We start from the raw sequence: 23323 nt of genomic DNA, 5'->3' as shown, positions 1-23323 counted from the left end.
ATTTTTTCGATACCCAGAGCTTGGATCAGGGGCCTTTTTTATGAAGTAGCATCGTGGGTTTTACAGCCTGGTTTTGCAATCAGGAGATGACAGGGGGAAAATCCTATCGGCTCAACGGTTTCCTCATACGGCAGATATACGACCCGCTTCGTTTGGATCGTTAACAATGAGATTGCTCGCTCGGTTACGCCTCCTCCCGTCGGCTTATACTTAGATCCCGCACCTCCATTTCGAGAAGAACAAGCGAATGTGGCTGTCTTGGACACACGACCGCAGCCATGCCTGTTGATAAGGAGCTCTGGGGTGAGTACGCCGCAGGCGCCTTCATGATCATACTGCGGTTCTTTGCCCGGTGGAAGGTCATTGGCATCGAGAACTTTGGACTTGAGGATGCCTTTATGGGTGTCGCCCTGGTGACTTATTCGGCCATCACAGCGCTCATCCACCTCATCACACAGTACGGCAGCACCATCGGCCAGACGCCCGAGTCGGTATACCTCCTTACGGATGAACAAGTCGCGAGCTTCGTCATCGGGCAGAAGCTCACGTTTGCCGACTGGCTGATTTATCTCCTCTATATCTGGTCCCTGAAGTCGACGCTGCTGGCCATGTTTGCGAGGTTGGCCAAGGATCTTCCTCGGGAGGAATTGATCCTCAAGATTGTGATTGGGTACACGGCTTTTGCCTTTGTAGGCGCTGCGATATCGCATATTTGCGTCTGTTTGCCGGTTCACAAGTCGTGGCAAGTGGTGCCGTATCCTGGAGGTAAAGACTGCCCAGTGTTGGCCAACTCGAAGTTCACTAGCTGACTGTCTGTCACAGATGCGTGCGCGCTACGAAATCTCAACTACTATCTTGTCAGCTTCTTCAACGCCAGCTCCGACCTCGCCATCATCGCCGTTCCCGTCCCCATTATCTTCAAAGCCCGAATCCCTCTCTGGCGCCGTCTCCTCCTCGCTTCGCTCCTCTGCTCGGGTATCTTCGTCATCATCGCCACCATCCTCCGCTCGTACTACTCGCTCAAGTCGATCACACTTCTCCCCGTCGCTTCAGGCTGGACCTCACGCGAGACATTTGTCGCTGCTGTCGCCGTCAGCATCCCCGGTATCAAGCCCCTGTTTAGTCGCTCGCGCTGGTTCCGATTCCGTTCCACCGCCGATGACGCCGCCTACTATAATGGAAGTCGGGGCAAGAAGGGAACACACGAACTGGTAACTTTCGGAGGATCTGGTCAACGTGGTAGAACCGACATGGAAGAGGAGGGGGCTGCTGACTGGAGAGTTAGTGGGAAGGAGATCAAAGGCACGAGGTTGTCATCTGATGGCAGCGAGGATATCATCTTGTCTAGTAGGGACGAGCGAGGAATGCCCTCGATATATGTGACGAAAAGCCACACACTCTCATCTGAACAGAGAGGCAGTTCCAGTTGAGAACACATAAAAACGATTGGCCATGATTGTTACCCTGCGCCTCCACATGTCCTCAGTCTATGTGAAACCCTGCTTCCTTAGCCACTCAGCTAATCCCCCCCGATGGCCCAAATCATAGGAATACCACTAACTTTGACAACCCTATCCTGAACTTCATCTAACTAAAGAGACTGCAAATCAAACCCAAGAGATCCAAGACCCCACCCCACCTCTTGAAGTTTGCGCTGTTCTTCTCTCAAAAACTTTGCAATGCCAAGATGCAACTCCTTCTCAGCCAGCTTGATAGCTCTCGAGTACGCTGTGACAAAGTCTGGCATCGCTCCCTTGCTGAGGAGGAATCGTAGCATCTCCATCCTGCCATGCTCAGCTGCCCCCTCCAGTGCTGTGCGGCCCTCATCAGGAGCTCCCGGTGCATTTATCTTGGCCCCCCATGCAAGTAGGAGCCTCACAAGTTGTATATCCCCCCGAATCGCGGCAGCTTGTAAAGCGGTAACACCGCCAACTTGGGCCGGGGGCGCGTTCACATCTGCACCCTGATCGAGAAGCAGCTTGACAATGTCAATATCTAGCTTTTTAGCAGATATGGCGCCTTGAAGAGCAGTTCGGCCGTGCCATTCCGCGGCGGGAGAATTGACGTCTGCCCCCTGGTTCAGAAGGGACTCGACAATGCCAAAGTCCGGATCATGGGAAGACGAGGCAAGTTGAAGTGGAGTGTGAGGAAAATAGGGCTCCTTGTTCGCGAAAACACCCATCAGGAAACCAGAGGAGTAAACATGGCTAAAAAGCATGTGTTTCGTGGCCTCATGATACCTGTCAACATTGTGTAGCCGGATTGGACTTGGTGAGGGCATCTCGGGGATCATCGTGTCGCCACCGACTGGTCTAGGACACCCGTTGATATTTGCGCCGTATTGCAGTAAAGACCGAATAGCCTCAGAGTCTTTCTCTAAGACCGCCAGCTGAATGGGTGTCATTCCCTCGTATTTGTCCTCGGTTCGTGCCCCAGCTCGAAGCGCCAGTTCCAGACATTCCAGTTGATCTGCACGTATCAGCTCATGGAGAAGGAAATTGTTTGTACTGTTGCGGCGATTGACTGGTGCACCAAGAGCAAGAAAGTTCCGAAAATTCGTGTTCACGTCCTCAATGGTCTTACGGTCTCCAGCAGAGTCGACGACCACAGCCTCAAGGAAAGTGACTCCCGCCGTTGTTGCCTCTGTAGTGACATCGCTTCCAGAATCAATGAGATAGGCTGCTACCTTCCAATGTCCCCCGCTCAAAGCGGCGTAGAGGGCTGATTTTCCATCTGTGTGGTCGCTGCTCGGAGGTAGATTGGGAGCAGCTCCCCGACTGATGAGGTGCTGCACTAAAGCAAGGTGTGTTGAGATGAGCATGTTGTATTGATTAAAGAAGAAGAAAGACTAGCGCGAACCAGCGAAAGCTATAGACAAGAAGACATCCACATCCCAGCCACCAATGGATCGGAATAGCCATTGATCCGTCAAAGCAACGGATCTCAACACTCCCACTCGAGCCATTGGTGCGAGATGTTTCTGCGTAACAGAGTGTGGCCTCATTAAAACCTCAAAAACACCTTCGTGGGTGAAAAATAGGAAAGAGCTTCTATTACCACACCTGCGTTGGATTGTTCGGTCGCCGGGGCCTTAGCACCCTGGATCCCCCAGATTGTTTGATGATTTGATATTTGTGAGGCGGACAGCCTTGAGTTTCTGGTCACTGGAGCCTTAGCACCCCATATCCTCCAGATTGTTTGATGTTTGGATGAAGCCTTGGAATCTTCGATCACTGGAGCCTTAGCACCCCAGATCTCCCACTTCATCACGGACAGGTGGTTTTGATGTTTGGATGAAGCCTTGGAATCTTCGATCACTGGAGCCTTAGCACCCCAGATCTCCCACTTCATCACGGACAGGTGGTTTTGATGTTTGGATGAAGCCTTGGAATCTTCGATCACTGGAGCCTTAACACCCCAGATCTCCCACTTCATCCTAGGTTTAACGTTTGTTTGATGTTTGATGTTTGAATGAAGCCTTGGAATCTTCGATCACTGGAGCCTTAGCACTCCAGATCTCCCACTCCATTCTAGGTTTATATTTTCCGAAATAAATGTAGAGGACATTGATACTATCCTTTGTTGATATTGACGGCTGACTACGATAGTCGAACTGTCTTGCTTTCTTTGGCCGGATCCGATTGAGCAGGTTCCGTTGTATGTCTCGTAGGACTGTGGTTGTTAAGGCTGAAGAAGCCAATCCAGCGGCGTTCGCTGCGTTTTTTGTGTTTTTGTGTTTTTGTGTTTTGTAGTTTTGTAGTTTTGTAGTTTTGTAGTTTTGTAGTTTTGTAGTTTTGTAGTTTTGTAGTTTTGTAGTTTTGTAGTTTTGTAGTTTTGTAGTTTTGTAGTTTTGTAGTTTTGTAGTTTTGTAGTTTTGTAGTTTTGTAGCTCGGCCATGTGCACCTGCAATGGGATTCTTTTGCAATTGGATCCTGTGTGATCCGTTTCTGAATGAAATGGCTCTTGTATGTACGTATTGAGCGTTCAGTTATAGCTGGAATTGTTGTAGAATTTGTTATAAGAAGCCGAGGAATTCCGAGCTGAGGACCTGTGGGTCGCTTGGAGGCTCGATGAACGAGATAGACTGTTGGGCACCCATTCTCTCCCACTTGGGGCATGATGAAAAGGGATAAAAGAAAAGAGAAATCGTGTGAACTTGATATAATAGACTTTCGACGCCGCTGCTTCCAAATCCCAAGTCAGTTTGTTGGTAGGTTACTTGGTTGTCGAGAGATCGCGGAGTGTCAGTTGGCCAGGTGTTCCCGGCCACCTCCTTTTCTCATGATCCATACTTGCGTGACCAACAGCGAATCATGGGTTGGAGAGGCCCAGCGCGTTGCGAAACACGATAAACCGGTCTTTTGGGAGAGCTTTCGTAAGTCCGTCTGCGATTTGTTGCTCGGTTGGGACATATTGGAGTTCAACGTCTCCATCCGAGACTCGTTCTCGAACGTAATGCCATTGAAGATCAATGTGCTTAGTCCTGGCGTGGAACTGTGGATTTTTGGCCATTGCAATTGCCCCTTGATTGTCCCCGTAGAGAATAGTTGTTTGAAGGTCTCCATGTTTGTATTGGGCCAGAAGTTCGCGCAGCAACCCTCGTAGCCAGATCGCCTCTTTGGTGCATTGTGTTTGTCCCATGTACTCCGCTTCGCAGGATGATAGTGCGACCGTTGGTTGTCGTTTGGAGTTCCAACTGATGGCGCCTGTGCCGACGTTGAAGACGTAGCCAGCCGTTGATCGTCTGGTGTCGTGATCGCCAGCCCAGTCTGAGTCGCTGTACCCAACTAACGGTCTGAGTGGTCCGCTGAAGGTGAGTTCCAAGTCGATCGTCCCTCGCAAGTACCTCATGATGCGCTTGACGGCTTGGACGTGTTCGTTGGTTGGGTTTCCCAGATATCGGCTGCAGAGGGAGACGGCAAATGCGATGTCTGGGCGAGTGCCAAGCATGGCGTACATAAGTGACCCAATTGCTTTTGCGTACCATAGTTTCGTCGTTTTAGGAGCTCTGTATTCGTCTGGGACAGGTTGGAATTTTGACGTGCTCAGGGGAGTTGTGACTGGCTTGCTCTCCCACATGTCAAATTCCCGTAGGACCTTCTCGACATATGCTCGTTGGGAGAGGAAGATGGCCTTGTTGCGTCTGTCTCTCCGGACGGACATTCCCAGATAGTACTGACACGGGCCAAGGTCAGTCATTTCGAATTTCTCGCTCAAGGCGGCTTTGATTTGGCGGATTTCTTCCTTATCGGGACCAGCGATTAGGAGATCATCCACGTAGACGGCGATGTAGGTTGTGCCACGGATGAAGACGCCAACGTCGGCGTTGAGTGGTTTGAAGCCGAGGGTTTCCAGGAAATCAGATAAAGTCTGGTACCAGATTCGGGGAGATTGTTTGAGGCCGTAGAGAGCTTTCCGCAGTCGGAAGACTCTGCCTGACTTGTCGTCGAAACCCTGTGGCTGAGTCACGTAGATTTCTTCTTTGACGCCGCCATAAAGGAAGGCAGTTTTGACATCCATCTGTTCCAGTTCAAGGTCTAGGGCCGCAGCGATGGCGAAGATCATTTTATAGCTCATCGGCTTGACCACGGAGGCAAACGTTTCGTGGTAGTCGATTCCCTCTTTTTGTTCGAAGCCTCTGACGACGAAGCGAGCTTTGAATCTGGTAATCTCGCCATCCTTTCCCCGTTTGAGCTTATACACCCATTTGCCTTGGAGGGTATGTTTTCCTGGAGGCAGGCTGACTGGTATGAAGGTGCCGTTTCTCATCAAGGAGTCGATTTCGTCAATCATGGCTTGCATCCATTGTTCGCTATGAGGCGAGTTCATTGCTTCGGCAAAGGTTTTGGGTTCGGTCGGTTCAAGGTTGTTGGCGATCATAGCCAGGTGAATGGCGATCATGGTGAAGCGCCACTGGTTTTGTTGGGCTGATGGGTCTTGTTGAGCTAGGACTGTGTATCTTGATGGAATTTGTCCTCGGGTTTCCCGTACTGGAAAACGTTGTTGGGGATGACCGTCGGCTGCTTCCGCAACGACTTGGTGTTCGTCGACTGCACTGTCGGGGCTTTGTGTTCTTTCTGGAGTCCCCAGTTCCACATGGAAGCTTGGCTCGTCTTGATTCAGTTGATAGGATTGGCTGGGGGCTGACTGTATCTCTTCGTCTGTTCTGATGTTTTCGGTTAGGGGTATAGTTGGAAGAGATGGTGTGAGATCCATCCGTTTTGCGTTGGGTTCGTCAGTTGGTTGCTCGGATGCAATTCGTTTTCTCAGCAGGGATTTCTCATCGAACACGACGTTATTCGCAAAGAATATTCTTCCATCGTCGTCGACTAAGACGTAGTTTGTGCTCCCTTGATAGCCGAGGAGTCGGCAGGGGACTGTCTTGTCGTCCATCTTCTTCCGTTTGGCTGAAGGCATCTTTGCAAAGCCTCGGCTGCCGATAACTCGGAGATGGGAGAGATCCGGCACTTCCTTGTGCCATGCTTCATAAGGTGTGATTTGACGACCCGAGGCTGGTGAGAGGTTTCGTACGTATGCCATGGCTTTGAGGACGTATGGCCAGAATTTCTTTTCCAGTCCTGAATGGATGAGAGTCGCTGTGAGCTTCTCGAGTAGGACACGGTTTGCTACTTCGGCCACTCCGTTTTGTTCGTGCTGCTCGGTAGCAGAAAAGATCATCTCAATCATCTTGTTTTCGCAGTAGAGAGTGATTGCATCAGCTTGGTTTTCTCCCCCTCGATCGAGGCGAAGGTAACGGCAGCGACGGGTTGGTGTCTCGGCTTGTTCCAGAAGTTGTCGAAGGCAGTTGCCAAATTCGGACTTTTGCCTGATTGGGAAGACCCAGGTCATTTTGGTGAAATCGTCTATGAAGCAGGCCCAGTATCTATGGCCGTCGATGCCTTCGTCTGGGAAGGGGCCAGCGATATCGCCATGCAGGCTCTCCAGTGGTCTTGTTCCTTTTCGAATGCATCCGCGGTGAGGCCTTTCCTTCATGCGCCCTTTTACGCACGCTTCACAGACGTTGGAGTCAGATAGAGGAGTGATGCCCGTGGACATCTTCATGAGTAAATGCACGTTCTGTTCTCCCAAATGGCCGAGTCGGTCATGCCAGATCTGCAGTTTGGGGTCGCTGACAGAGTATGCGGCCATGGCAGTGTGCAGTTGTTGGTCGTCCTCGTCGATCACGTACAGACCAAATTTCCTAGTGGCGCTGAGGATGACTTTACCGTGGCTTGTAATGACGGCTCGTCCTTTTCGAAATAAAATAGTTGCTCCATCTTCCTCGAGGGCTGAGACCGAGACAAGGTTGCAGTGAGCGTCTGGGACGTAAAGTGCCTTATGAAAGATCGTTGTTCCTTTGGCATTGTTCCGTATGGTTCTGAGGGTGTATGTGCCTTGCCCCGCGGGCATAATGGCCGAGCCAGCTATGCCGTTGATGGCAGAGCCGGTGAATTTCTCGAGTGATGTAAAGTTCTGTCGACGGCAGAACGTGTGGGAGGAGGCGCCACTGTCCAATACGTGAATTCGCTCGAGCAGCCCGGACGGCTCTGATGCAGCCAGGCCAAACTGGGGTTGAAAGGATAGAAGGGCCGCGTTTAAGAAGGCGACGGCGGCAGTGTGATCCTCGTCGAGTTCCAGTGACGAGGTGTTCTCCTTTCTCTTCTCAAGCTTGGCTTCTCGTCGTCCACTCCGAAGTGCTCGTTTTCTTCTGAACTCCTCAAGAAGGTCGGGGTGTAGGCCAAAACATCCGGCCTTGGTATGACCTGGTTTGTTGCAGTGGCCGCACGTCTGAGCTACTCGTTCTTTTCCAGGGCCACGCATTCTAGCCAGCAGAGCCGTTTGCGTCTTGGCCTTTTCTCGTTGTTGAATGTTCATTTCCTCTTGCTCTGCGGCGGCAAGAGCGATTTCGAATGTTACGGCAGGTTTGGTTATTTCTCCGTTGGAGCCTCGCTCGGGTAGCAAGTTGTGGTTTTGGTAGAAGGCAGTGAGGAACATTTCGTATTCGGGGCCAAGTCCGGTTAGGAACTTATTGATGAATTGAGGCGTGCCGATTTTGCATGTCTCGTCTAGTTGCAAGAGTTCAGATTGAGCTTCTCGCAGCCGTTCTGCAAAGTTCATGACTCCCGAGCATTGGTCTAGGGTGAGGCAGTTGTATCGTCGGTCGAGCTCTTGGAAGACCGCACTTCCTTTTGGTTTGAAGCGCTTCTCAAGCTCATCGAACATCTCCGTGACGGTCTCCTTGTCCTTTACCTGCTCCCTGGCGTTGTATCCAAGTCGATTGAGGACGGCTCCGCACGCGCGTTCCTGCTTGGAGAGCCAGTTGTCGATCTTTTCGACGGTCGCGGCGCTGGTGCCGGTGGGTTTGTCCTTGTTTCGTTTGAACAAGTCTCCGTATCCCGACATTGTGAGATGGTCCTTCATTTCTCGGCTCCAGTTGATCCATCCGGCTGTCGATTCTAGCTTCGGGATGTTGGCTAGGTTGCCAAGTGTTCCAGTCGATTCCTTCGAGGCCGACATGCTTGAGGATGGGTTCCTTGATGGCTGGACGAGAGAAGGCGTAGGAAGAGTGTGAGGTAGGCTCAGGTGAATCTTCCCTTTTCGGTGTAGCGATGTCTCTTGCGAGCGCGAAGCTGGAGTTCTGATCGTTGTTGATGGTATCGGCAACGGGTGCGTCAGAACTCCCACTGGATGTAACGTGGATTTGTTCTGGTTCTGATGAGGCAATCGAGGCAGCTTCAAGGCTCCAAATGCTGGTTGGACTTGCGTCTGAAAGCGAGTCGTCGGTGTCCAAGTGGGTTGCCCTAGAACCTATTGGAAGGACTGAGGGCTCACTTAGATCGTAGGATATCGCATATCACCACCAGGTTCGTGCGACCGATGCGAAACGCGGCTCGGACCTTAGGTCGTGTATCCCGTTTCATCCGGTTTCACATGCGGTTTCACGTCCGGCTTGTCGCATCAAGTACTCCAGTCCGAGAGAGGACCACTCGAAGATGCAAGGTCTCAAAGGTCCTGTGCAATCCATCAACAGAATTCGACAGCGGAAAGTTTGTCAAAGTCAGCGACACGATGAGGAAAATGTTGCTTGTGGAGGAAACAAAACAATGTCGGTTTCTAGAGCGGTCTAGCTCTCAAATTAGAGTCGTGTGAGGCCATCATGAGGCCGAGTCTCGAGTAAAAATTTTGCGCAAGTATTTTGGTCGAGAGGCTGGTGACGGATGAGGCCGGGAGGCGTGCAAAATCAAGCACTTGATTCCTAGATAAGGCGGCTAGCAGTATTCAGTGAAAATTCGGGTAAGGTGTGATGAGTATCTTTAACGCAGTGGAAGGAGGCGGTTAGACCTCGAGTTATATTGGAAATTATGATTAGGAGGATACTCAGCTGTAAGGTGGCTTTCCGGGCTCATAACCTGTTGAGATGAGCATGTTGTATTGATTAAAGAAGAAGAAAGACTAGCGCGAACCAGCGAAAGCTATAGACAAGAAGACATCCACATCCCAGCCACCAATGGATCGGAATAGCCATTGATCCGTCAAAGCAACGGATCTCAACAAGGTGACCCATCCCTGCAGCGGCACTGAGGGCACTTTGCCCCCATAATCCATAGCCATTGATTGGAGTCCCTGCGTCGATACGGGCATCACACTCGAATATGGAGCCTTCTCTCGCATAGGAAGTGAGGAGATATCGATGCACCCAGGTCTCATCGTACCCAGCGTCGAGAAGGACGCGAAGCAGGTGGCTGCCGTCAAAGTAACCTGAAGATTGAGAATCCAAGAAACGCTGCACTGATAGGGCCGTTTCACCACAGACTTGCGCCCCTGCTTGTAACAAAAGATAAAGTGTGTCTGAATGGAACCGACTGGAGGCCATCAGTCTATCTAATGTGCTGAGAGAGTTTCGAAAGGCTGACATCCCAACATTCGGGTCGATCCTGCGTTGCAGAAATGTTCTCGTTGCCGCCAAGTCAAGCGACTTGATCGCTCGACACATGGCTTGTTCCAAGACCAGGGGTGAAACGACGTCATAAGCAACAGAGACCCTTGAAAGTTCACGGTTGCCCTTCTGCGCGGCAATGAAGAGTTCCCAGCAAACAAATCTGGAGTCGTGCCTTAGACTTTTTCGTAGGAGTGCACGAATGTTTGCAGATCTGTGAGGTGCAGACCTGAAGAGGGTTTCATCTGGAATGAGTGCCCCCGCATCTAGCAGGGTTTGGACTGCGACGTGGTCGCCCATCGAAATGGCTGACTTGAGGGCTGAGCCTCTATGAAAGTTTTGGTTGACATTGACCCCGAGACGGATGATTAACTCCAACATTGAGTGTCTGCCCCAACAAATGGCATAATCTAGGAGTGTCATGTGGCTATGATCACATGGGGATTCTGAATCCGATCTGAGATCAACCCCGTGAAAGGCTAGAAGTTTTGCAAGCTCCATACTGTCCCCCTTGATTGCTAATCGAAAAAGCATCATCCCGAGGGGGCCCGACATGTCTTCGTGGTGACTCTTCACTAGGCATAAGAACTCCTCTGAAGAGACAAAGTCACCAATTAGACTTATTGCCTCCGCATTACTGCGAAGAAGCCTATCCGCCGCTTTGGACATGGCCCTAAGAAACGCGGAGCCAAAAGCAAGGTGATTGACAGCGGGGAGTCGAGAAAAAGTCAAGAGGGCTGGCGCATGGCCCTTCTTTAATACCCAGCAAATCAGGAGAAGGCTCTTTTCCTTATTGAGAAGATTGTTGGAAATCATATACACGATGACCGACAGCGCTTGAGCAAGAGAATGGCCTTGGACGATGTCGAGAAGGTTAGGAGAGAAGTTGAGTTGGGCTCGATCCGCCAGCCTGGTTCGTGGCATCCCCGGGATCTTCGATTTCGGGGGTTCCAGTAGGTCCTCAATCGACTGTATGATTGGGTTGAAAACTTCTGTTTGCGCTGGGCTGATGTTGAGACTCGGTAGGAATTGATGCCGACTGTGATCAGGGACAAAGATGCCAATCCGCTTGGCGATGTCCACGGCCGCCTCACAACCCTTCAAGGTGAGACCAGATATATCTAGATAGAAATGATCAGAGAATGAAAACTTAAGGTTTGCAGGGGGGAATCAAAGTACCTGGGGAGTCCCAGAAGGACGCAAAGGTGTGTTGAATGGGAAACAATGTGGTCAGGTCAATGGAAGATAGGGGCAACCACTGGGAGCTGGATAGCGCCGTTTCATCGCTTTCCATTTGCATCTCGTGGGTGCCGCTGAAAGATAGGGACTCTAGCAGGTCAGGAGGAAACTGATCCAAACTGCGAAGAAACATGGAGGGAGAAGGGTAGATGGCGGTTTCAGCAGATGCTAGGACACCTGGTTCGCTGTCCATCTCGGCCAGACCAAACTCTTCGTCGACGTCCGGCTCATCGCTCTGGGAGCTCGAGGAGTTCTCTCCTTCTCTTATGGGTTGAATTTCATCGGTACTGAGGTCCCGGGGTAACTGGGTCCCGGGCTCTGATGAAGCTCGGATTTCGATTCGATGTTGACCGATAGTACCAATGCCCAGGTCTATCGATTGTTAGGTTGGAAAATTCATTAGAGACTGAGGGTCTGGATGAAAGGTACCTATCGCCATGTCTGACTGGCTACCGTCCTTGCAGAACTTGGAGTATCGGCGGATGGACCTCGCCACACTCTCCTGTTTGACGGCCTTGCCGCAGACATAGATGACAGACTTGAGCCCATTGGCCTCTCGTTCTCGGATCTTGGGTATGAGGATGCTCCATTCTTTGGAACTGATCTTCTTGCAACCACCGAACTTTGCCTTGAACTGTCTGGGTCTGCGTCGACGTTAGGTTCAACCGTGTTTTGTGATGTGCTGATCGAAATACTTACGTGACTGCCAAGTTGTACTTCCCAAGGAGAAGTTGAATGACCTCGTTGGCGGTTTTGCCCTCGTCAAGGTACCAGCGGTTGACTTCTCGTTCGTACAGCTTCCAGTCAATTGCCATGTTGAAGGAAGTTGGACAAGATGAGTAGATGAGAGGAAGGTGGTGAGAATTAGTGAGTTGGTTTCAGTGTCTGTGTGGTGCTTGATGCAGGACAATGACATCTTGGAGTCGAACAGACGAGACTCTTTATAATTTAGGAGACGGTCTTGGCATTGTAGCCAGAACATGTATTTCATCAGTGCAGGCTCTGCGTGGCAAACATTTATTGGGCCTTTTGGCCAAGGCGACCTGCTTGGTTGCCTTTTTTTCCTACACTTTTACCATCCTGAAGAGGGGCCTTTTGGTCACCCGCCATCAGTGAGGCTGAATTCATGCAGCCAACAAAAGGACTTGAGGGTCTTTTGGTCGCGTAAGCCTTGGTACCTGATTGCGTGTATCTTGGTCAGGCTCCGAGATGACCATTTGGTCGTTTTTCTGGCCCTTGCAAGGCGTTGAGTGAGGGCAGGCCTCGATGAGGGCGGACTTTGGGCCCGTTGAGGACTACAATTGGACAGATTCCATGGAATGAATGAACGAAGCGATGCAGAACAACGGGTAGTTTACCTCTGTTGGACTTGAGGGAAGAAGCCGGGACAGGAGAGCATGCTGCATCATTGCTTGGCAAAGACAGACATCCGGTGGTGATGGCCTCGAGTGAGTGTTATGCACCTCTACCTGGGCACTGAATATTGTAATTTCCTCTGATTGAAAAAATAACAAATATCACTTGAGAAGAGGGAAAGAATACAGGTAAGGGCATGGACAGCCCTTCAGATAACAATTGACACAGCCAAGGCTTCGCGCGGTTTCAGCTAAACAGCGGAGAGAGGCCCTCACAACCCATATTATTATATGACTTTGGGGGCTAGAATAGAAATAACTATGCGATAAGTATCTTACCTTAGCTAGTATATATTTTCCTAGAGGCTATTATCTTAAGTAATATATTAACGTATATGATAAGCGAGTGCAACATGCAAGCGAGTGCAACAGCATACTGTGCACCTAAAAATCGTTAACCTTAAATTTCTAAAAACTACTATAAAATAGCTATAGGTCTAAAAAAAGAATTATTATAGGTTTAATTAGAAAAGTCATAGGGTTATAATTTCTTTATATTTTTCAAAAACCCTCTTAATTTTTAAAAAATAAAAAACTAAAAAAAAAATAGTGCAAATAAGGTTTTTATAAATAGCTGACTAAGGAATTTTTTAAAAATTCTTAAAAAAAACCTTTCTTAAGATTAGATTTTTTAATTTATATAATTCTTAAAATATAGCTATATTAGGCTTAGCTTAAATTTATAAGAAAATTTTAAAGTATTTTTAAAATAAGGTATAATTACTAAGAAATAAAAAACTATTATACTTAGTTAACTATTATACTTAGGTAATATATATATTATATATTAATTATTAAGTATAAACCTATACTTATTAAGCTTATATGTATTAATAATATTAAAATATTATTATTTATTAAAAATAATATAATTAAAAATTATAATAAGTTTTATTTAATTAATAATATAATAATTTATATTTTAATTAAAAATTATTTTTAATTATTTTTAATTATTTTTAAAAAATAAAGTCTTATTATAAGCTTAAATTATTATATATTATTAATAAATTATTATACTTATAATATATATAATAAGTGAGTATTATAGTTATATAAGTATTATAAAAATCCCTTAACTTATATTTTCTTTACTTAATTAATTATTTCTTAATTACCTAATCTATTATAAGCTTTTATTAAGTCTAGGATATGATGAGCGTATATATTCCCAAGGGATAAACTAGTCGTGCTGGGTTTATGTTGGCAGATAGATTAGTCGTGTTATGCTTAAACAATTAGGGGGTATTATATCTAGTAATGTGCTTAAGGGTATTAAGTGTAACTAAGTTATATTAATAGCTAAGGTAGCTATTATATAGGAAAGTAAAATAAGTATATCCTATATACTTATCCTCCGAGGTATAATCATAGTAATATAGAATATATTACTATTAATCGCGTTTAATATATTCGATATGGGATATATTAGATTAATCGTCGGGTCTATTATTCTCTATGCTTACTGACTTATCTTGGTATGGCCGTCTCTTTGGCTACTTATGATATAGGCCGTGATATGATATCCCCTCTCTAAAGGTCTTTGTCCCGAGACCATTGGTTTAAATAGTGGCCATGCCCGCTTCTAACTGCGTAGGCTAACCTTCTTCCTTTATTCCTTCGTGATATTATTGCATTGATATTATGTTAGGCCGTATTTCTAAGAACAAATCTCCTAAGCCTAAGTTATCGACTAATCGTTATAACGCCCTTATTTCCGCTATTTTAGGAAATCCTTCTATCATGGCCGTTTATTCTTACTATAAGCGCCGCGGCAAATCGTCTTACTAGGCTTCTTTGTCTGATTTATCCCGCTATCTAGATTACATGTAGTATAGGCAGTCTCGCTGCGATATCTAAGGGTTATCTGCCTAGCAAATCCGTCGTCTAGGTGCGATCTACCAAAGGACCGAGGTAGAGCTAGATGCCGCCGAGGAGGAGCTAGAGAGAGCGAGCGCGAAGGTTCGCCGTCTTTATAAATAGAAAAAGATATGGCTGGAAAAGATAATATGAGCGGTTTCTTATGGGATTAATATAATAGAGGAGCTAGAGTGTATGGAAAAAGAAGAGGCAGAGCATAAGGCCTGTCGGGTAAAGGAGTAAAGACCTTTATCTCGCAGAGACTAGTTTTCTGGTATTAATATTAATCTAATCTTTCTAGATAATAATATAGCGCTTTCTTCTTTATTTTTTATCGGTATAAGGGTTACTACTTTAAGGTCTTCTAGTCCTAACGCCGTTTTTAGTAAAACTACTTTAGGAGGTATTATATATAGTTAAGGTATTCTAGGGGTTCCTAAGTATTTTTAGAATTAAGATAGTCCTTCTATTTAATAAAATATATCATTTTATTATTAATTTTATCTATATTAAGGATAGCTTCTATAGTATATTCCTCTAGTCTATTGACTTTTATTTCTAGTTTATTACTAGTTTTAATAATAATAATATTTACTAATTTAAATAGCGAAATATAAAAGATTAGATAGAGCTTAACCTTAGGAGGTAAGTCTAGTTTATAATTATACTTTAAGATTTTTCGCTTAATTTTATAGGGTCTAATATATTTATAATTAAGTTTCTTATTTTATTATTTTATTTTAATATTTTTTATTATTAGTAGGACTATATCTCCCTTTAAGAAGATTAATCCCTTAATTCTTTTTTTATTAATATAGTTTATTATCTTATTCCTAATAAATTTAAGTTTTATTCTTATTTCTTTATATAGGTTTTATAGTTAATTACTAATAAAGATTACTTTAGGGTTAATAATTATATCTCTTATTTATTAATAGATATCTAGGGTAAATCTAAAATTAGTATATACTAATATAATCTTTATGCTTTTATTTATAGCTATATTATAGGCTAGCTATATAGCTAGTAGCTTCTTAACTTAGTTAATTTATTTATAGTTAATATAGCATTAAAGGTATTATTCTAGTATTTAGTTTATATATTTAATCTATTTATCTATTTCCTTATAATATATAATAAAGAGTTTATAGTTAATTCCTAAGTATCCTATAAGGCTTTATTAGAATTTTAAAGCAAATAGTAATCCTCGGTTTATAATAATTTTAAGTAATATATTATATATCTTAGCGATATAAAAATAGAAAAGATAGGTAAATTCTTTAGCTATTATTAATTCTCTATAGGGTATAAAATATAAAAATTTTATAAGTCTATTTATAATAATAAGAATATTATTATAAAAGTTCCTAGTAGCTAGTTCTTCTAATAAGGGTAATTTTATAATAAAATTTATAATAATTAAGTCTTATAGCTATTATATAACTAAGAGTAGTTAGAGTTTTCTATAAGGTTTATAGCGTTATGCCTTAGTTTTTGCGCAAAGGTTATATTATTTAGCGACTATTATAACTATTTTCTTTATATTAGGGAAAATAAATATCATCTTAATTCATTCTAGGGTTTTATTAATTCCTTAGTATCTATATAGCGGGTAGCTATATATTTTATATATAAGTTTATAATATAGTTTATCTAGAACTTATTATTTATTTATTTTCTTATTATCCGGGAGTTATTTATTATATTACTAGATCCATTCTAAGAGTAAACTACCCTATTCTACTATATAGGTAGCTATATTAATCTAATAGGGCGTCCCTATAACTCTATTCTATTTATAAATTAATAGTCTTTATATTAATAATTAGTAGTATTTCTTATACTAATATATCTTCCCTTCTATCCTACTTTCAAGGTCATAGTTATTATAGTATTATCATATAGCTTAGGTTATTTCTTCTAAGTTACTATAATATATAACTTAGTAATAATAATAATTAAAGATAGGTTAGAATACTTTATTAGGGATAAAAATCTTCCCTTTATAGGTCTAAACTCTATCGCTCTATTATTAGTATCCTAGTATATAATTAATAAAGTCTATAACTAGTTATTTATATTTTCTAATAAGTGCAAGGTATTCTAGTAGGGGTACTAGTTTCTATATTTATCTAATAAATTTCTACTTAAGGTATCCTTTTATAATAAAATATAATAATTATTCTTTAGCTTTAATTTTTCTAATATCTAGGTTAAGTTATTAGCTAATAATATTAGCTCGGCTATTCTTTATTCCTTTAATATAAATAATAATATAATTAAATTCTAAGAGATATTTAGCATATTATAGTTATTATCCGCTAAGTTCCTATATTTTTGCGAAGTAGGTAATATTCTTATAGTCTATATATACCTTAATCTAGTATTTACTTCTAAGGAGGTAATATTAAAATTCCTTAAAAGTATTTATAATTATAAGGAATTCTTTATTATAAATAAGGTAATTAAGTTCTACTCTATATAGCTTATAAGAGTAAAATATAATTAAGTATAAGAGTTCTTTATTATCTTATTGCCTAATCTAAGCTCCTAGTGCGAAGTCTAAAGTATTTATTTTAAGTTCTATTAGTTAGGATAGATTAAATATTCTAAGTATTAGTTTACTTAGGATAAATTCCTTAATTATATAAAAAGCTTCTTATGCCTTATTCCTAAATATAAATATCTTATCTTTCTTTATAAGATCTATTAATAGTATTATAATTTTCCTAAATTATTTAAGAAATCTATAATAATAATTAATAAAACTAAGAAAAGCTTATATTTCCTTAATATTAGTTAGTTCCTTTTAGTCCTTAATTATAGAGACTTTCTTAGGGTTTATATATATCTTATTATAAGAGATAATATATCTAAGAAATTCTACCTCTAAGGTATAAAACTTACTTTTCTTAGGTTCTACTAGTAACTTAGCGTCTTATAATATCTATAATACCTTATAGATATATTCTATATGTTTTTCTTCTATTTTAGAGAAAATAAGGATATTATCTAAGTAATATATAATAAATATATCTAGATATTTTTATAATATATTATTAATTATTTATTAAAATATAATAGGTATATTTATAAGTCTAAAAGGCATAATAAGGTATTTAAATAATTTATACTTAGTATAAAAAGCGGTTTTTTATTTATATCTTTCTTTAATTTAAATAAGGTTATAAGCTCTTTTAAGGTTAAATATAATAAAATATTTTATACTAAAAAATTAGTCCTTTAATTTATTAATAAAGGGCAATAATATATAATCTTTAACTATAATAGCATTAAGTATTTTAAAATTAATATAGAGTTAGAGCTTTTTATTCTTCTTTAGGATAAATATAATAGGATATCTAATAAATAACTTATTTTTCCTAATATATCTTTTCTATAATATATCTTTAATATATTTCTTTAATACTAGTAGTTATGCTTTATTAAGTAAATAGAGTTTATTAAAGCTAGGTTACTTCTTATTAATAAACTTAATTTTAAGGTCATAGTATATATATTCTAGTAGACCTATTTAAGTTCTTTTATAAAGAATTTCTTATAGATATAATATTATAGTAAAATATTCTTAAGTTATTCTTTTTCTAATATCTTCTTAATATACTTAAGGTCTTCTTTTAGCCTATAGAATTATTATATAATATATATAATTATTTACTAATTCTATTATTTCTATCTATTATAATATTTATATTATATTCCCTTAGGTAAAAAGGTATCTTATATTTGCCTCTACCTAACTTCTCTAGTATCTTTAATAAAAGTTTAAGATCTTATATTATTTTCTAAGTTATTATTTATTATAAGGGGTATTTCCTTATTAAAAGAGAGTACTTAGCTAATCCTCTAGTTAAAATATAGGTTAAATCAGTATAATTATAGGTACCTAAGTATTAAGTTATAGCATTCTATAGGTATAATATTAAATAAGATTTCTTAATTTTTTCTTTTAATAAAAACTTTAAGGTAATTAATCTTACTATTAATAACTCTATTATTATAATTAAACTATTTCCCTTTAAGGTTAATTATTATATAGGGTTTTACCTTATACCTCTATAATAGCTTAAGCCTATTTACTATCCTTAGGTTAAATAGATTCTACTTAGCTCTACTATCTACTAAAGCGCATAGCTATTTTCCCTTAACTTATACTAGTATTTTAAAGTATCTTAGATTAATACTTCCTTTTATAGTATATAGGGCCCTTTATAGTATTATTAGCTATCCTTTTATTTATAGCCCTTTTATAGGTAGGTTTCTTAGTTTTTTAATAGTATATAGCTAATATAATTATACCTATAGTTATTATTATTATATACTTCATAGTTATATATATTATCCTAGCTATATAGCTAGTCCTAGTATTATTATTTTTATTTCTATCTTAGGTCTTCTTTATCTTCTAACTAGGTTATTAGTTACTAGTCTTTTAATTCTTTTTATTCCTCCTAGCTAACCCGCTTCTATTAGTCCTTAACCTTATAAATAATCTACTTACGCTTCTAGATAGCTCTATATAGTTCTTTCTTATACTTAGCGTATATAATGCTAATAAAGTTATACTAATAGAATACCTAATACCCTTCTATCTTATATTATATATAAGGTTTATTATTTAATTAAGCTAATAAGGTAATAAAAAAATAATTTTATTTTTATTTCTCTTCCTAATATTCTTTATAATAATAATATTAATAAGATATCTATAAGATACTAAGGTATTCCCTATATATTAGGTATATCTATATATTATTTTATAGATTAAAGGGTACTTCTTAATATTATGGGTTTTTAGCTAATTCCTTATAATAGGCTTTAATATAGATTTCTTACTTATATATAATATCTATATATTTTTATACTATTTAGATATACCTTTCCTATAGGCTATTTTAGTATTAGTTATTATTTTTATTATATAGCTATAGGTAGTTTTCTTTTATCTATAGTTTTTTATTGCTTTTTTAGCGCTTTTATTATTAAGAGTATCCTTTATATAGTTCCTTTTATAGTTTCTAGGCATCTTATTTAAACTTAGTTTAATTTGCCCTATTATTACTTACTTTAGTGGTCTAATTATTATATAGTAGCCTATTATATTAGTCTACTTTTTATTATTTATAGATTTTATTATATTCTTATAATGCCTTAACCTAGTATTAGGGGCATAAAGTATAGTTATATTATATAGGATTATTTTATCTATAGTCCCTTTAATAAATTATAGTAAGTATTAAAACTTATCCCTTTCTTTTATATCCTATAATCTACTTCTTATAAGGGAAGCCTTCTATAGCGGCTTCTTAGAAGTTAGCTTATTTATTTATCGCTAAGGGTACTTATTATTTCTACCCTATTAATACTACTTCTTCCTTTTATTTAAGTTTCTTAATTACTATAATAATAACCTTTTTACTATTTATTATGCCTAGCATAAGGTTTCTTTACTTTATTAGTTCTAGGAGTAATTACTATTATATATCTTAGGTTTTCTTTAGTTATTTCTTTATTTATCTTACCTAACTATAGGCTACTTTAATATTTGGTTTTTATTTATATTTATCTTTATTTCTTTTTATTAACATATTATAGCTACTTCGCGATATTATAATAAGTTTAGTTATTTAAATCGCAGTCTAGGGTTCCTTATCTTCTTATTAAACTTATTATACTATATTTATATATTTCTTACCTTTTAGGAGGGATTATTATTAATTTAGCTAATAATATCCTTCTATAATATCTCGCTATTTCTTATAATAAACCTTTTTAATATAATTTAATTTATAGCAATAGCGGCATTTAAGGCTATAGTAGTCTTATTTGCCCTTTTATGCTACTTTAAGTACTATAGGGCTAGCTTTAATACTATAAGAGGTATTACTACTTCTTTTCTTACCTTAATTAATATTAAACTATAGGTTATTAGCCTTATTACTATTAAACTTAGAGTTTTATAATTTCTTTTATAAGAACTATTAATTATTAATCTTAATTACCCTATTAATATAATTAATAAGGTTATTAGGTTAATTTTCCTTATAGAGTTTTACTTAGACTTCCTTCTTAAATCTATTAAAAAAGAATAATATTAGGAGTTTTTAGTCCTAATTAAGCTTTAAGATAAGTTAGAAATATTTTATTTTATATTCTAAGGCTAAGTAGGTTTACCTAAGTGCCTTAATCTCTCTTTTAGCTTATGCCTTTTTATTAATTATTCTAAATACTTATTAAAGCATAGCCTTAAAGGTCTTAAAGCTAGAGTAAAGGTTAATAATCCTAGGTAAAAGTTTAATAAATAAGGTAATAAGGTATTTTTTTATAATAGGTTTAAACTAGGCTATAGTATACTTAGTAAGTCGCCCTATAGCATATTAGACCTTACTAGATGCTAGGTTAAATTATATTAGATAATATATTATAAAGGCATATAGCTACGTGAGGAATATAGGTAGCTTATATATAATCTTATTAAATTTCTCTAGGGGGTCTAGCTTTAGGATTTCTCCTATATCTTTGCCCCTTATAGTGGTAATTACTATATTATTAACTTCCTAGATGCTATTTATATACTAGGCATTTTATATTTACTATATTTCGCCTATTCTTTTAATTAGGTCATATATGCTATCTATTTTAGCGCTTATAGCAGTAATTTAAGCCCAAAGCTATTTAACTTCTTTATTATTAGAGCTATTTGCGTTATCTATATCTTTATCCTAGTTAGCTAGGGCTAATGCAGTAGGTAAGTAGTTAGTAAGTAAGACTTACTAGTAATTATTTACGGGAGTTACCTAGGTAGTTATTATATTTAATATTATTTAAGGTAATATAAGTAATCTATTAAATAAGAGCTATTAATATATAATAAGCATATATATTCCTAAGGGATAAACCAGTTATACTAGGTTTATATTAGTAGATAGACTAATTATATTATGCTTAAATAATTAGGGGGTATTATATCTAGTAATATACTTAAGGGTATTAAGTATAACTAAGTTATATTAATAGCTAAGGTAGCTACTATATAGGAAAATAAAATAAGTATATCTTATATACTTATCCTCCGAGGTGTGATTATAGTAATATAGAATATATCACTATTAATCGCATTTAATATATTTAATATAGGATATATTAGATTAATTATTAGGTCTATTATTCTCTATGCTTACTGACTTATCTTAGTATAGCTATCTCTTTAGCCACTCGTGACATAGGCCATGACATAGGATATTACTTACTTTTTAGGTTATATAAAATAATCGTAAGTTAAGTATTTAATAAGCTATAACTATTTAAAAGGTTTATTATTATACCTTATATTATTAATAGTATAATATTTAATCTTAATATTATTACAGTTATGACAGGGGCTAGGCAGTAGAGCCTAGCAGAATGACCTAACTAAGCTAGGGACTAAAGGGACCGAACTTTATTTATATTAGTCTAGGGACTAAGGAATAAAAACACTAGTCTTACCCTAGACTAAACCCTAAAACTATTAATCTAAGGAAAACTATATAAGTATATAAAATATACTTATTTATATTTTCTTATATAATAATTACCTTAGCTATTAATATAACTTAGTTATACTTAATACCTTTAAGTATATTACTAGTATTATAACCCTCGCGGCTATATCACATGGTCTCCACAAATCCCAAGTCCTAAACCACTAATTACAGCAGGACCGACACACTAAGGACTAATATTATTCCTAGACCGCGTCGGTCTTAGAATAATATCACGCCTACTCGCGATTAGCTTTACTTAAGGAAGCCAAAGTATATAAAATATATTTATTATACTTTTTTATATAATAGCTACCTTAGCTATTAATATAACTTAGTTATACTTAATACCTTAAGTATATTACTAGATATAACTTATACTTATTATTACTTAGATTATGCTTAGTACTCTCTATTAATATAAACCTAGCATAATTAATTTATCCCTTAGGAAATATATAATTATTATATATTAATAGCTCTTATTTAGTAGTATATTATATACTTTAAGTAATACTATTACTATAGCGCCTAATATTAAATCCTCTTTTACTTTTTATAGTAAGCTATTTATTACCCCCTAATAGGGATAGCTCGTAACTAAGCTAGAGGAACCTAATATCCCGATAGATATAAATAATAATAATAAGAAATATATTATCCTAGCCTTATATAAGGATAAAGTCTATAAACTTAGGAATAAATATAACTACCTAACTACTTAGTATAATAACCTCTTAGATAGTATATAAAATAATACTAGAATTACTTAAGAGTAACTTATAAGTATAGAAGTATTTATAAATAATATATAAGAATAATTCTATTAAGCTATAAAATAATAATAATAATAATACTAGTAAATAATTAATAAATAATAGAACTAGATTAATTAACTTACTATATTCTAAGCTTAGTAAAATAACCTAGCATAATAATAGGTTTATAATCTTAGTAGCCTAATATTTAAATATAATACTACTAATATTACTTATAACAATATTAATAAAATTATTAAGCCTAAGGACTTAGAGCTATTTAATAGATAAGCTATCTATATTAGGATATTCTTTATATCCCTTAGGGCATATTAATAGTATTTCCCTACTAAGATAGCTAGTATAAAAAGCAAGGTCTTATATACTAGTAAATGCCTTATAGGTAATATATTTACTTAGTTTAAGCCTAAGCTATATGACTTTCTTAGAAATAAACTTACTAAAGAAATATAACTTTTTTTTACTAAATATAAAAACTTTAAGGATATAATTAGGTATAACTTTAAAACTATTAATAAAAAATAATAAGCTATATAGAAACTTAAGAAC

The 23323-nt window shown here is 38.5% G+C and overlaps 2 protein-coding genes across 2 annotated transcripts; one reads left to right on the top strand and one right to left on the bottom strand.

Annotated features, from left to right (window-relative positions):
- Positions 1-278: 278 nt before the first annotated feature.
- NCS54_01247400 (Hypothetical protein) lies at positions 279-1430 on the top strand (the record flags this gene model as incomplete). The annotated part of the gene is made up of 2 exons (XM_053157707.1): positions 279-765; positions 823-1430. 2 exons carry the CDS (start codon positions 279-281, stop codon positions 1428-1430), a joined length of 1095 nt encoding a protein of 364 aa, XP_053013682.1.
- A 2881-nt stretch (positions 1431-4311) lies between these two features.
- NCS54_01247300 (Integrase catalytic domain-containing protein) lies at positions 4312-11991 on the bottom strand (the record flags this gene model as incomplete). Its single annotated transcript, XM_053157706.1, has 5 exons — positions 4312-8638; positions 10758-11058; positions 11117-11548; positions 11606-11820; positions 11876-11991. 5 exons carry the CDS (start codon positions 11989-11991, stop codon positions 4312-4314), a joined length of 5391 nt encoding a protein of 1796 aa, XP_053013681.1.
- Positions 11992-23323: the final 11332 nt, after the last annotated feature.

The sequence above is a fragment of the Fusarium falciforme genome, chromosome 10, assembly GCF_026873545.1.
Source record: "Fusarium falciforme chromosome 10, complete sequence".
Lineage (NCBI taxonomy): Eukaryota > Fungi > Ascomycota > Sordariomycetes > Hypocreales > Nectriaceae > Fusarium > Fusarium falciforme.
Note: the sequence above shows the minus strand (reverse complement) of the source record. Positions and strands in the feature narration are given on the sequence as shown.